Source organism: Marmota marmota, unplaced genomic scaffold, assembly GCF_001458135.2.
Source record: "Marmota marmota marmota unplaced genomic scaffold, marMar, whole genome shotgun sequence".
NCBI classification, from domain to species: domain Eukaryota; kingdom Metazoa; phylum Chordata; class Mammalia; order Rodentia; family Sciuridae; genus Marmota; species Marmota marmota.
The window spans coordinates 14,871,065-14,885,122 of record NW_026000241.1 but is presented as its reverse complement, the minus strand read 5'-3'; the positions used below and the strand labels follow the sequence as shown (position 1 = coordinate 14,885,122).

The window sequence follows — 14,058 nt, the reverse complement described above, 5'->3', positions numbered from 1 at the left end:
CTTAAAGAGTCAAATGAGAGTTCTGGGTCCTGCTCTCTCCCAACAAAGTTCATCTATAAAATAAAGATGGAGGAAGGCATGGAGATGATAAAACAAAAGAGAACTTGAAGTTAAGGGATGCAAAGAGCCAAATCCAGCTAATCTACATATAAGCAACAAGTGTGTGCAAACCCTGGCCAGGGTAAAGGAGATGAGGTAATCATCATGTGGCAAAATAGAAGGTACATGGAACTTAGGGGTCAGTTGAACCACAAGCTTGGATTTTTGCTGGAATTGCCCACTGGAATAAGGATCCGGTATCCCAAACCTCTGTGACTTTCTCTACTATTCACACAATTTGGGAGATGATGTATTTTTTTTACAGTCTCTTTAGACCCTGTTCATCCCTCAGTGAGGTATTAGGGATGAGGTCTGGACCAAATCTGCAACTATTCCTTTGAAGCATATATCACTTTAAATTTAGATCAGTGGACATCTACCTACTTGGCTTTTGCTTACACTTATATACCTTCCAGTTCAAGTTCTCCTCTGTATGTCCTCTTGCCTTTTAAGTGGACTTCTCAGGTACCATATTTCTTCAAAGCCTTTCTTGATGCTCTCTCCCCATTTCCATTGGTGATATCCTGCTCTTCTGAACTTCTGAATCATTACTGTCTATGAACATCATTTATCAGGCACTTGGGATAAAGAGATCTTGTGTAGATCATCATATTTGTATGATAGCTTCAACGGGATTCTGGAGAATGTGCACTCAAGGATTTTTGTGAATCTTCTGTCTCTTCATACCTTTACCAATGTGTGCCTAACTAGCCTCTCCATAAACATCAGTGCTTTCAGCTTCCCAGAATGGTCTCAAGCCAGCTTACATAATAAGCACAACAAGAAGTTTGAAAATAGATTAGGGACCAATTCTGACATGAAGGTGGATTTGTTCGCTTTTCACTCCACCTTCCTCAGCGCTCGGTTCTACCTTCCTTTGTTCGAGGTTCTTACATGATCTCATAATCTCATGAAGTTTACAGTGTCTGTAGAAGTTACAGTCAGAAAAAGGCCCATAAGAAGCAAAGAGACCAATTTTTTGTCCCCTCATATATACTTGTAATATCAAGAAATCTTTCCCACATATCCCCTGTGGACATCTCTTTACTTCTTACAGACCTAATGAAGTCACAAACGCTTAACTCAGCCAATAACTGGCAAAGAGAATATGACTGACTTAGAATAATCACCTGGAATACAGGAGGTATTGGAACATCAGTCAACATGGGCCCTTTGTCAAGGATGATTGTTTCATGCTTATTCTACTTTCTTCAAAACGAATTCGAAAGATTTTAAAGATGTACTTGGTATTCTATTTAGAATTATGATTATCATGAGCAGAGTGTTGTCAAAGGATCTAATACATTTGAGAGATATCCACTTTCCCCACCCCACCCCCTTTTTGAAAAATAATATCTGAGACTCACCACAAGCTTTCCTATTATCAATATCAAGACAAAGACAATAATGCACATCGGTTTGTTAACTTCTTGCATACATGCCCACATGTTTTCGATCCATTCCCCACAGAGGATGCGGAATACCACCAGGAAGGAGTGGTAAAAATCTCCCATGTGCCAGCGCCGCAAACACGGGTCTTCAGAGGCAGAACAGAGGTGTGCACTCTTTTGGCGACAGAATTTAGAGCCAAAAAGCTGCACGCCAACTACCGAGAAAATAAAGATCACGATGGCCAGGACCACAGTCAGATGTCCAAGAGCTCCAACAGAGTGGCCAATTATCTTAATTAGTGTATTTAAAGTTGGCCAGGATTTGGCTAACTTGAAGACCCTCAGCTGTTAAAAAAAAAAAAGGAAGAAAATCCAGTTAAGAACAAACTCCATCTGCTCATCTGTAAAGCAAACGACATATTCCTAAATCACAACACTGATGACTTTGAAACTCATTTCAAAGTCAAAAATTTATCCTGAACATGGTCACCAACTTCCTGTCCCTTTGTCATTTAAAAATAGAAATATTCATTCTAATTTTCTTTAATGATAAAGATTTTAGGTTTAGAATGACAATTGAGCATACAAATTTTATTATATAAAATGAATGTTTTTGAATTCTAACATACCCAGATGTCAGCAAACTCAGGCCCCTGGGCCAATTCCAGCTCATTACCTGTTTCGTATACCTGAGACAAGGATGTCCACTCTCCATGTAGTACTAGAAGCACTAGCCAGAGCAGTCAGGCAAAGGAAAGAAATAAAGGACATCCAAATTGGAAAGGAGGTAGTCAAACTGTCACCGTTTGCAGATGACATGATTGTATCTACAGAAAAGCACATCTAAGAACACTCTACCAAAAAAAAAAATTATTTGAAATAGTGAACAAAAGTTACAGTATACAAAATCAATGTACAAAACTTAGTAGAGATTCTAAATACCAATAGGAAATTATCTTTTAAAAAAAATTCAAGAAACAATCCAATTTACAGTAGCTGCAAAAAATAAGTAAAATACCTAGGAATAAATTTAACCAAGGTGTTAAAAGATTTATACCATGTAAATTATTAAAATGTTGATAAGAGGAATTGAAGAGGATACAAAAAATGGAAAGTCAACCTGTGTTCATGGACTGGAAGAATTGATATTGTTAAAATGTCTATACTACCTAAAATGATCTAGAAATTCAATGCAATCTCTATTAGAATACCAATGATATTCTTTGCAGAACTGGAAAGAATAATTCTAAAATTTGCATGAAACCTCAAAAGACTCAAAAGAGTTAAGGCAATCCTGAGCAAAAAGAACAAAGCAAGAAGCATTATACTACCTGATTTCAAAATACACAGTGAAGAGCAATCAAAAGAACAAAGTGTTGGCATAAAAGCAGACCAATGAAATAGAGAACCTAGAAGTAAATCCATGCATTTATGGCCAAATGGTCTTTGACAAATCTGCTAAAAACACAAATTGAAGGACAATCTTTTCAATAAATGCTATAGGGAAAAATTGGATACCTATAGGCAGAAGAATGAAGCTAGGTGAATATCTCTCATCATATGCAAACATCAACCCAAACTGGATTAAAGACTTAAGTGTAAGATCTGAAACTATGAAAATACCAGAAAAAAAAACAAACAAACAAACATGGAAACACTTTAGGACATTGGATTGGGCAAGGATTTTTTGGACAAGACCTCCAAAGCATAGGAAACAAAAGAAAAAAACAAAAGGATTACATCAAACTAAAAAGTTTTTGCACAGCGAAGAAAACAATCAACAGAGTGAAGAGACAACCTACAGAATAGGGGGAAATATTTGCAAGCTATACATCTAACAAGATAACAGGAGAATACCATGGGAGGGCAGGCCCAGCCCAGATCAGCCTACACAAGCCTGCACAGGGACCCAGGCTCACAGTAGGCCTGAGATTCATCCTGCCACCAGCAGACACCTGCCAGAGCCCAGCCTCTGGCATGGGACCACCCCTTTTGACCCTACCGCAGGAGCTCAGGTCCAGACCAGATCTGCCCTTACCAACTTGCGCGGGATCCAGGTCCAGGATCCAAACTGCAAGAAAGGAAGACACATAGACAACATGAAAAACAAGGGAGGAAAGTGCCCAAAACAAATTAGGATACTACAATAACAGTCTGTGGATGTCTTTCCTATGAGATGAGTCTCTTGGAGGCAGAATATTGTTGTTGTTGTTGTTTTTAAATCCAATCTGCTAGTCTATGTCTTTCGACTGGTGAGCTTAGGCCATTAATATTCAGAGTTATTATTGAGACATGATTCGTATTCGCATCCATTTGTGTTTATTTTGATATTTAACGTGACTTAGTTAAAGTTGATGACATGTCAGAGAAGTTGATGACATGTCAGAGAAGGAGTTCAGAAGGTTCATAATTAAAATGATCTGTGAATTAAAGAATGACCTAAATGAGCAAATATAGGCAAAAATTGATCACTCCAACAAAGAGATAAGAGAGCAAATACAGGAAGCAAAAGATTACTTCAAGAAAGAGATAGAGACTCTGAAAAAAAAAACAGTCAGAAATCCTTGAAATGAAGGATACAGTAAACCAAATAAAATCTCAATAGAAAGCATAATCAACAGACTGAATTACTTGGAAGAAAGAACATCAGATAATGAAGAGAAAGTATACAATCTGGAAAATAAAGTTGATCACACAGTGAAGATAGAAAGAAACCATGAAAAGAACATCTAAAAATTATGGGATAGCATCAAAAGACCAAATCTGAGAGTTATTGGGATAGAGGAAGGCACAGAGTTTCAAACCAAAGGAATGCACAATCTCTTCAATGAGATAATATCAGAGATTTTCCTAAGCATGAAGAATAAATTGGAAAACCAAATACAAGAGGCTTGCAGGACACCACATGTTCAAAATTACAACAGATCTACACTAAGGCACATTATAATGAAAATGTCTAACATACAGAATAAGGATAGAATCTTAAAAGCCACAAGAGAGAGGAATCAGATCACATATAGGGGGAGACCGATTCTATCTCAGCAGACCCTCAAAGCCAGGAGATCCAGGAAAAGCATGTACCAAGCTCTGAAAGAAAATGAATGCCAACCAAGAATCTTATATCCAGCAAAACTAAGCTTTAGATTTGATGATTAAATAAAAACCTTCCATGATAAATAAAAGTTAAAAGAATTTACAACTAGGAAACCTGCATTACAGAACATCCTCAGCAAAAAAGTTCACAAAGGGGAAATGAAAAACAAGGATGAAAATCAGCAGAGGGAGGTATTACGCTAAAGGAAAACCTAATCAGAGGAGAAACTAAGTCACATTAAATATCAAAATAAACACAAATGGCTGCAAATACAAATCATGTCTCAATAATAACCCTGAATGTTATTAATGGCCTAAGCTCACTAGTCAAAAGACATAGACTAGCAGATTGGATTTAAAACAAAAAAAAAAACTAACAATATTCTGCCTCCAAGAGACTCATCTCATAGGAAAAGACATCCACAGACTGAAAGTGAAGTGTTGGGAAAAATCATACCACTCTTATGGACTGCAGAAGCAAGCAGGGGTTTCCATCCTCATATCAATAAAGTAGAAATCAAGCTAAAGTTAATCAAAAGGGATAAAGAAGGACACTACATACTGCTAAAGGGAACCATACACCAAAAAAACCTGACAATTATAAATATATATGTCCCAAACAATGGAGCATCTACATCCAACAAACTCTTCTCAAGTTCAAGAGTCAAATAGACCAGAACACAATAATTTTGGGTGACTTTAACACACCTCTTTCACCACTGGATAGATCTTCCAAATAAAAGCTGAACAAAGAAACAATAGAACTCAATAATACAATCAATACCTTAGACTTAACTGACATATATAGATTATTTCACACTTCAACAAGCAAGTACACTTTCTTCTCAGTAGAACATGGATCCTTCTCTAAAATAGACAATTATGCCACAAAGCAACTCTTAGCAAATACAAAAAAAGTAGAGATACTACCCTGCATTCTATCAGATCATAGTGGAATAAAATTAGAAATCAATAATAAAATAAGAAATAAAGTTACTCCAACACCTGGAAACTGCATATGCTAATGAATGAACAATGGGTTACAAAAGACATCAAGGAGAAGATTAAAAAAATTTTAGAGGTGAATGAGAACACAGATAAAACATATGAAAATCTCTGGGACACTATGAAGGCAGTTCTAAGAGGAACGTTCATTGCATGGAGTTCATTCCTTAAAAGAAGAAAAAATCAACAAATAAATGACCTAACGTTATATCTCAAAGCCCTAGAAAAAGAAGAATAAACCAACAAATGCAGTAGAAGACAGGAAATAATTAAAATCAGAGCTGAAATCAATGAAATTAAAACAAAAGAAACAACGGAAAAAATTGACAGAACAAAAAGTTTGTTCTTTGAAAAAAATAAGTAAAATTGACAGACCCTTAGCCATGCTAATGAAGAGAAGGAGAGAGAAAACTAAAATTACTAACATACATGATAAAAAAAGGAAATATCACAACATACACTACAGAAATACAGAAGATAATTAGAAATTGTCTTGAAAACTTACACTCCAATAAAATAGAAAATATCAAAGGCATCAACAAATTTTTAAAGTCAAATGATTTGCCCAAATTGAATCAGGATGATATACACAATTGAAACAGGTCAATTTCAAGCAATGAAATAGAAGACGCCATCAGAAGCCCACCAACTAAGAAAAACCTAGGACTGAATGGATACACAGGCAATTTCTAAAAGACCTTTAAAGAAAAAAAGAACTACTATCAATACTCTCCAATTTACTTCAGGAAATAGAAAAAGAGGGAGCACTTCCAAACTCATTCTATGAGGCCAATATCACTCTAATTCCAAAACTAGGCAAAAACACATCAAAGAAAGAAAACTCCAGACCAATCTCTCTAATGAACATAGATTGCAAAAATCCTCAATAAAATTCTGGCAAATCAAATACAAAAACATATCAAAAAGATAGTACACCACAATCAAGTGGGGTTCATCCCAGCGATACAAGGTTGGTTCAACATATGGAAATCAATGAATGTAATTCACCACATCAATAGACTTAAAGAAAAGATCATATAATCAACTCAATAGATGCAGAAAAAGCATTTGCAAAATACAGCACTCCTTCATGTTCAAAACACTAGAAAAACTAGGAATAATAGGAACATATCTCAACATCATAAAGGCTATCTATGCTAAGCCCCAGGCCAACATCATTCTAAGTGAAGAAAAATTAAAGGCATTCCCTCTAAAAACTGGAACAAGACAAGGATGCCCTCTTTCACCACTTCTATTTAACATGGTTCTTGAAACACTGGCCAGAGCAATTAGACAGACCAAATAAATTAAAGGGATACACATAGGAAAAGAAGAACATCAATTATCACTATTCGCTGATGATATGATTCTATACCTAGAAGACCCAAAAAAATTCCACCAGAAAACTTCTAGAACTATTAAATAAATTCAGCAAAGTAGCAGGATATAAAATCAACACCCATAAATCAAAAGCATTTTATATCAGTGACAAGTCCTCAGAAAGGGAAATGAGGAAAACTACCCCATTTACAATAGCCTTAAAAAAATAAAATACTTGGAAATCAACAAAAGAGGTAAAAGATATATATAATGAAAACTACAGAACCCTAAAGAAAGAAATCAAATAATACCTTAGAAGATAGAAAGATCTACCATGCTCTTGGATAGGCAGAATTAATATTATCAAAATTACCATACTACCAAAAGCACTATACAGATTTAATGCAATTCTGATCAAAATCTCAATGGCATTCCTCATAGAAATAGAAAAAGCAGTGATGAAATTCATCTGGAAAAATAAGAGACCCAGAATAGCTAAAAAGAGTGAAGCAGGTGGCATCACTATACAGACCTTAAACTATACTAAAAAGCAATAGTAACAAAACAGCATAGTATTGGCACCAAAACAGACCGGTAGACCAATGGTACAGAATAGAGGACACAGAGGCTAATCCACAAAATTACAATTATCTTATATTAGAAAAAGGCTCCAAAAACATGCATTGGAGAAAAGATAGCCTCTTTAACAAATGGTGCTGGGAAAACTGGAAATCCATATGCAACAAAATGAAATTAGACCCCTATTTCTCACCATGCACAAAATTCAACTCCAAATGGATCAAGGACCTTGGAATAAAACCAGAGACCCGGCGTCTAATTGAAGAAAAAGTAGGCCCTAATCATCATGTGAGATTAGGCCCCAAATTCCTTAATAAGACTCCTTTGGTGCAAAAATTAAACTCAAGAATCAATAATGGGATGGATTCAAACTAAAAAGTTTTTTCTCAGCAAAAGAAACAATCTATGAGGGTGAATAGAGAGCCTACATCTTGGGAGCAAATTTTTACCCCTCGAACATTAGATGGAGCACTAATCTTTAAAGTATAAAAAGAACTGAAAAAGCTAAACACCAAATATAACAACAACAAATAACCCAATCAATAAATGGCCAAGGACCTTAATAGACACTTCTCAGAATATGATATACAATCAATCAGCAAATATATGAAAAAATGTTCAACATCTCTAACAATTAAAGAAATACAAATCAAAACTACTCGAAAATTTCATCTCACTCCAGTCAGAATGGCAGCTATTATGAATACAAACAACAATAAGTGTTGTCGAGGATGAGGGGAAAAGGCACACTCATACACTGCTGGTGGGATTGCAAATTGGTGCAGCCAATATGGAACTCAGTATGGAGATTCCTTGGAAAACCAGGACTGGAACCACCATTTGACCTAGCTATCCCTCTCCTCCATCTATATCCGAAGGACTTAAGAACAGCATACAGGGACACAGCCATATCAATGTTTATAGCAGCACAATTCACAATAACTAAATTGAGGAACCAACCTAGATATTCTTCAGTAGATGAATGGATAAAAAAAAATATGGCATTTATACACAATGGAATATTACTCAGCAATAAAAGTGAATAAAATCATGGCATTTACAGGTAAATGGATGGAGTTGGAGGAGATAATGCTAAGTGAAGTTTGCTAATCCCCCAAAACCAAATGCCAAATGTTTTCTCTGCTATAAGGAGGCTAATTCATAGTAGGGTAGGAAGAGGGAGCATGAGAGGAACAGACAAACTCTAGATAAGGCAGAGGGGTGGGAGGGGAAGGGAGGGGGCATGGGGTTAGAAATAATGGTGGAATGTGATGGACATTATTATCCAAAGTACATGTATGAAGACACGAATTGGTATGAATACACTTCGTACTCAACGAGAGATATGAAAATTTGTGCTCTACATGTGTAATATGAATTGTAATGCATTCCGCTGTTAGACATAAATTTTTTAAAAAATTAACACAAAAAGAAGAAGAAAAGATATACAAACTCAATAGTAAAAAAAATCATCTAATTTAAAAGATCAAAATAGACACTTCTCAAAAGTAGACATACAGTGGCCAACAACAACAAAAAAAGGCTCGGCATCACTAATCATCAGGAAAATGAAATCAAAACCACAATGAGCTTCCACCTCACTCTTGCTAGCATAGCTATCATTGTTACTCTGCCCTAATTTTGTACCACCTGGGTAGTCCAGCTAATTTTTACTGGACCCTAATCTTGCTTATCAATGAAGACTGAAGATAGTTAGTTGAGCTGGCTGAAACCAGACGGATCCAAGAGAGCTAACCAGAGTGGCCCCATCTTCACACTGAATGACACCTCCCCCCCCCAGCACCATGACAATTGGCAATGGCCCTGATAACAACCAGAAAGAATCATAAAATGGGCAAAAAGGGGGTTGGAGCCCAAATTTCCTGAAAATCTCTGTCCATTACCAGAAAATGCATGAATTGGACTTTATTCACCTATCCCTTCCCTCTTTTTTTCAAAATCCTTTATCTAAAACCTACCAACCCCAAAGAAGCAGGAAGTTGGTTTGCAAGTTCTCTCCCACTTCTATTCTTAGTCAAGAACACAAGTCTCCTCCACTGCTTGTGGGTGCTCATTCTTGTTATTGGTTCTATGATTCCAAGAGAGAAAAAAGCCCCAGCCTTTGGGATCAAGCTTGGTAACATTTTCCAAGAGGCAAAAGATAACAAGTGCTGGTGAGTAGGTGGAGAAAAGGGAACACTTGCATATTATTGGTGGGAATATGAACTCATACACTCACTATGGAAAACAGTATAGAGACTACTAAAAAAAAAAAAAAAAAAAAAAANAGTGTTGTATTGTTAAATAAATATATAAGCATAGAACATTGTAAATTTAGCCAACAATGATAAAGATTTGGTTTGCCATGGGGGCAGAGAAATTATGAATATAAGATGAGTTTGGAGACTTGGAAAAGGTGGTAGAAATAATGTTTGAAGTTTACTATGAATTATTTATGTATAAAAACTAAACAACAAAAAAAAACACACTCTAACATTTATAGAGAGAAAAGACATGTGTGTGTGAGTGTGTGTGCGCGCGCATGCTGGGGATTCAACCCAGAGCCTTGTTCATGTGCTCTGTCACCAGCCTGAGAAAGGTATATTTAACAAAAATTTGGAATCAGAGAGCCTACATCCTGGGAGCAAATCTTTACCCCTCACACATCAGATAGAGCACTAATCTTTAAAGTATAAAAAGAACTACCATATGATCCAGCAATCCCACTACTGGGTATATATCCAGTATATCAGGAAATGAAACCAGTTTATTGAAGTGACGTCTGTGCTCCCATTTTCATAGCAGCACTAGTCACAAAAGCCAGATAAACATATAAGTGACCATCAGCTGGCAAACAGATAGAGAAAATGGGCTGATGCGTTCTGAGACAGCACCTGGGGGCAGCACGCATCCCTCTCATGGGCTCCATAGTCTTCACCCCATTGATGAGTCCACAATGAGAGAAACAGAGTATTGCCGGGGTTGTGCAAAAATGCAAGAAACAGAGTCCTGACCATGGGAAACACATTTTTTAATCTAATCACCTAAAGGTCATCTTGGTAAGGGGACGGAATAGGGGTTCATTCGAGAGAAGACTCCCCGAGATTTCCAAGGCTATTACAATTTTGAGTGTCAGGAGGAGTACAAATTATGTTCTAGGGTTAAAGTTAAGATGAATTAAATTTTAGTCCAAGTTAGTCATTGAACTTACTCAAGACTCTTCAGTATGGATGACTAAGTGGGATGCAGTGAAATAAGAAAGTGCCTTACCACTCTGAAGGAACGCAAGAATGACCACTTTGACTCTTCACAGAGGACTTCTGCAACACTCAGGAGAGCTACGATGCTATCAAAAATGTTCCAGCCTTGGCGAAAGTAGTGGTATGGATCAAGTGCGATGATTTTTAGGCACATTTCTGCTATAAAAATGCCACTGAAAACCTGTAGTGAGACCAAGAAGAATGAGAAAAGACACACTTTTAAGAATGGTTCCCTGGAATTACAGAGGTTACAAAGAAATAAAAAGTACTCTTGTGATTGATACCATGTACTCTGAAGTCCAATCAACAGAACCCCTTATTGTGGTACCTTTGCTCTTCTCAGTCATTGTCCATGGTGTTATCAAGCTCACAGACATCAGGATGGAAAATGAATGTTATTTCCTATTGTGTTGAAAAAATCAGGTGAAACTAGATCCTTGGCTGTTAGCTGGGTGGTAGAAAATGTCAGGCAATTCTTGGGCTGGGGTTGTGGCTCAGCGGTAGAGCACTCGCCTAGCATGAGGGAGATGAGTGAGGCACTGGGTTCAATCCTCGGCACCACATAAAATAAAATAAAGGTTAAGAAAAAATTCCTCTTAAAAAAAAAAAAAGAAAATGTCAGGCAATTCCTCCTCTGCATTATCCTTACCAATTAAAAACTCCCAAATTAGAAGGGGCAGGGTAAGACAGGGTGAACAGCTGCTCCAAACACTCAGGATAAATAGCCTACATAAACGAGTCTAGGAAGAGTTCACCTAACCATTCAATCACAACATCTTGATATTAAAAAAAAATTGTTTTTGTTTTTTTAGAGTGGCCCAGAGCAGAGAATTAGAAAACACCATCAGGCATACAAAAAATGTCTTTGAGCAACCCAATATATGTAATAAACTGGTTGAGAATCCAGTATTATTTAAAATAAATGCTTCATAAGTCTTTAAAATTTTGATTTTTACATTCTTAATTAAAACAATTTGCCATAAAAAACCATAAGTAATTAAATCTCCTTATTAAAAGTAGTAGATTGTTTTTATAAATAATGTAATGATTTATTATTATGAAAAATATGTCTAAACATGGTTATAGTTGAAAGGATTAGTGAATCAAAATAAAACCTTCAAAACTCACTGGGACTGCAGGGCTTTTCATCTCACAACAAAATATCAGAGAATTAAAAGGAGGGCTAAGAGTTATAAAAAATGCCATGTGTGTTTCATAAGCAAAAATAAATTGTTTTGTCTTTGTCTCTGATAACTAAACAAATACAAGCTTAAGAAGTATGTAAAATGTTGACTAAGCAGTAGCCAAATTAAAACTAAATATATCTCCCAATCTGTGCATAAGATAAAGCAAACCATTTCTTCATAGCAAATAGCACATTATCTCTCTCACACATACAAACACATATATACACACACATTCTAATAAACATAAATTGGAAATAAAACAAAAGTATGAAAATAATAAAGTAATATTAAAAGTATTAAACTCTTTGGAAACATTATCAGTAATAAGGACTCTCTACTGCATTTCTGGATGAAAACCCCGTAAATACAGGGAGATAGTTTAAAACTGCCTTTCAGGTTGGAAAAGTCTAAAACTGGTTGAGATTCCAGTATTATTTAAAATAAATGCTACATAAAGTCTTTAAAATTTTGATTTCACATTCTTAATTAAAACAAGTTGCCATAAAAATAATTAAATCTCCTTATTAAAAATAGCAGATTGTCTGTTTTTATAAATAATGCAATGATTTATTATTATGAAACCCATGACCCAAGTTAAAAATAAATAAATAAATATAACCAGAATATACAGAAAAATAATCCAGGGGTGGGGGGCCAAGAATATTCAAGTTTATTTCCCTATTTCCCCTTTAAACTCTGCTGTATACCCCTTCTCAATGCCAGCACCTGTCCTGGATGGTTATGGACTGCCCCATGCCCCCTGTGACTCTCCCTCTTCCTCTTGTCTCCTTAGACTTTAGATGTGTAACTCTACAACATCCCAAGATGCTTTCGGTCCGTTGAATTTGTCAAGCTAATCCAATTTCTATTTATGGCATCTTGGGAGCTTAATGTATTCTCTGATAGGAACAATCCCCAAACAAGGAGAGTCCAATGCCATAGAATTCCACAGACTAGCATAATCCTGATCCATCCATTGGAGGGGGGAGGTCTGAATGTGTTTATTGAACATCAAGACTCAAAATTTCTCCCAACCACCAGCACCACATTGAGGGCAACAGATGAGGTGGCTGCCATCTTTGTATTGCACGTCTAGGGAATGTGGGGCACATGGAAGGGAAACAGAAGCTATGTGGACAGTTCTACATATTTCCTGTCTATTTTTAAGAGCTGGGGTGTAGCTACTGAGTGTGTATTTGGAAAACAATGATGTTCTTGGGGCTCCTTCTGCTTCTGAAGAGAGTAAAGAAGAATGTCACTTAATCAGCTAGCTGGTTTCCAACTGGAAAAGGCAGCTTAACCTCAACACTTAGAATCCCTATCAGTGGGAAATCTGAGAAAGAAAATAAAATCAACAAACATAAATGCATGCATACATACACACATAATCATATTTCCTGGAAATGTTTTGCAGTGCCAATACGATCATCTTTGCTGATAAGACCATGGATATTGAGTTTCTTCTTTGTATTCCCCTTATTTATATTTTCCTTTATTTTTTTTAACCATGTACTGCTTTTTAAAATTGGAAAAGTACCATTGGTCCACCTGCCTGTTTTGGTACCAGTACCACGCTGTTTTTGTTACTATTGCTCTGTAGTATAGTTTGAAGTCTGGTATCGCTATACCACCTGATTCACACTTCCTGCTTAGCATTGTTTTTGCTATTCTGGGTCTTTTATTTTTCCATATGAATTTCATGATTGCTTTCTCTATTTCTACAAGAAATGCCGTTGGGATTTTGATTGGCATTGCATTAAACCTACAGAGAACTTTTGGTAATATCGCCATTTTGATGATGTTAGTTCTGCCTATCCATGAACAGGGTATATTTTTCCATCTTCTAAGATCTTCTTCTATTTCTCTCTTTAGGGTTCTGTAGTTTTCATTGTATAAGTCTTTCACCTCTTTTGTTAGGTTGATTCCCAAGTATTTTATTTTTTTTGAAGATATTGTGAATGGAGTGGTTGTCCTCATTTCCATTTCAGAGGATTTGTCGCTGATATACAGGAATGCCTTTGATTTATGCGTGTTGATTTTATATCCTGCCACTTTGCTGAATTCATTTATTAGCTCTAATAGTTTCTTTGTAGAGCCTTTTGGGTCTGCTAGGTATAGAATCAT

At 36.2% G+C, this 14,058-nt stretch overlaps 1 protein-coding gene across 1 annotated transcript in view; it reads right to left on the bottom strand.

Annotated features, from left to right (window-relative positions):
- The window catches only part of Scn11a (sodium voltage-gated channel alpha subunit 11), an 85,048-nt gene that overhangs the window by 35,015 nt on the left and 35,975 nt on the right, over nt 1–14,058 (bottom strand). Inside the window, exons 14-15 of the mRNA XM_048794999.1 lie at nt 10,758–10,928; nt 1,467–1,835 (exon numbers count right to left, since the gene is read on the bottom strand). Coding sequence (XP_048650956.1) covers nt 1,467–1,835; nt 10,758–10,928 — 540 coding nt within the window. The remainder of the gene's footprint in view (nt 1–1,466; nt 1,836–10,757; nt 10,929–14,058) is intronic.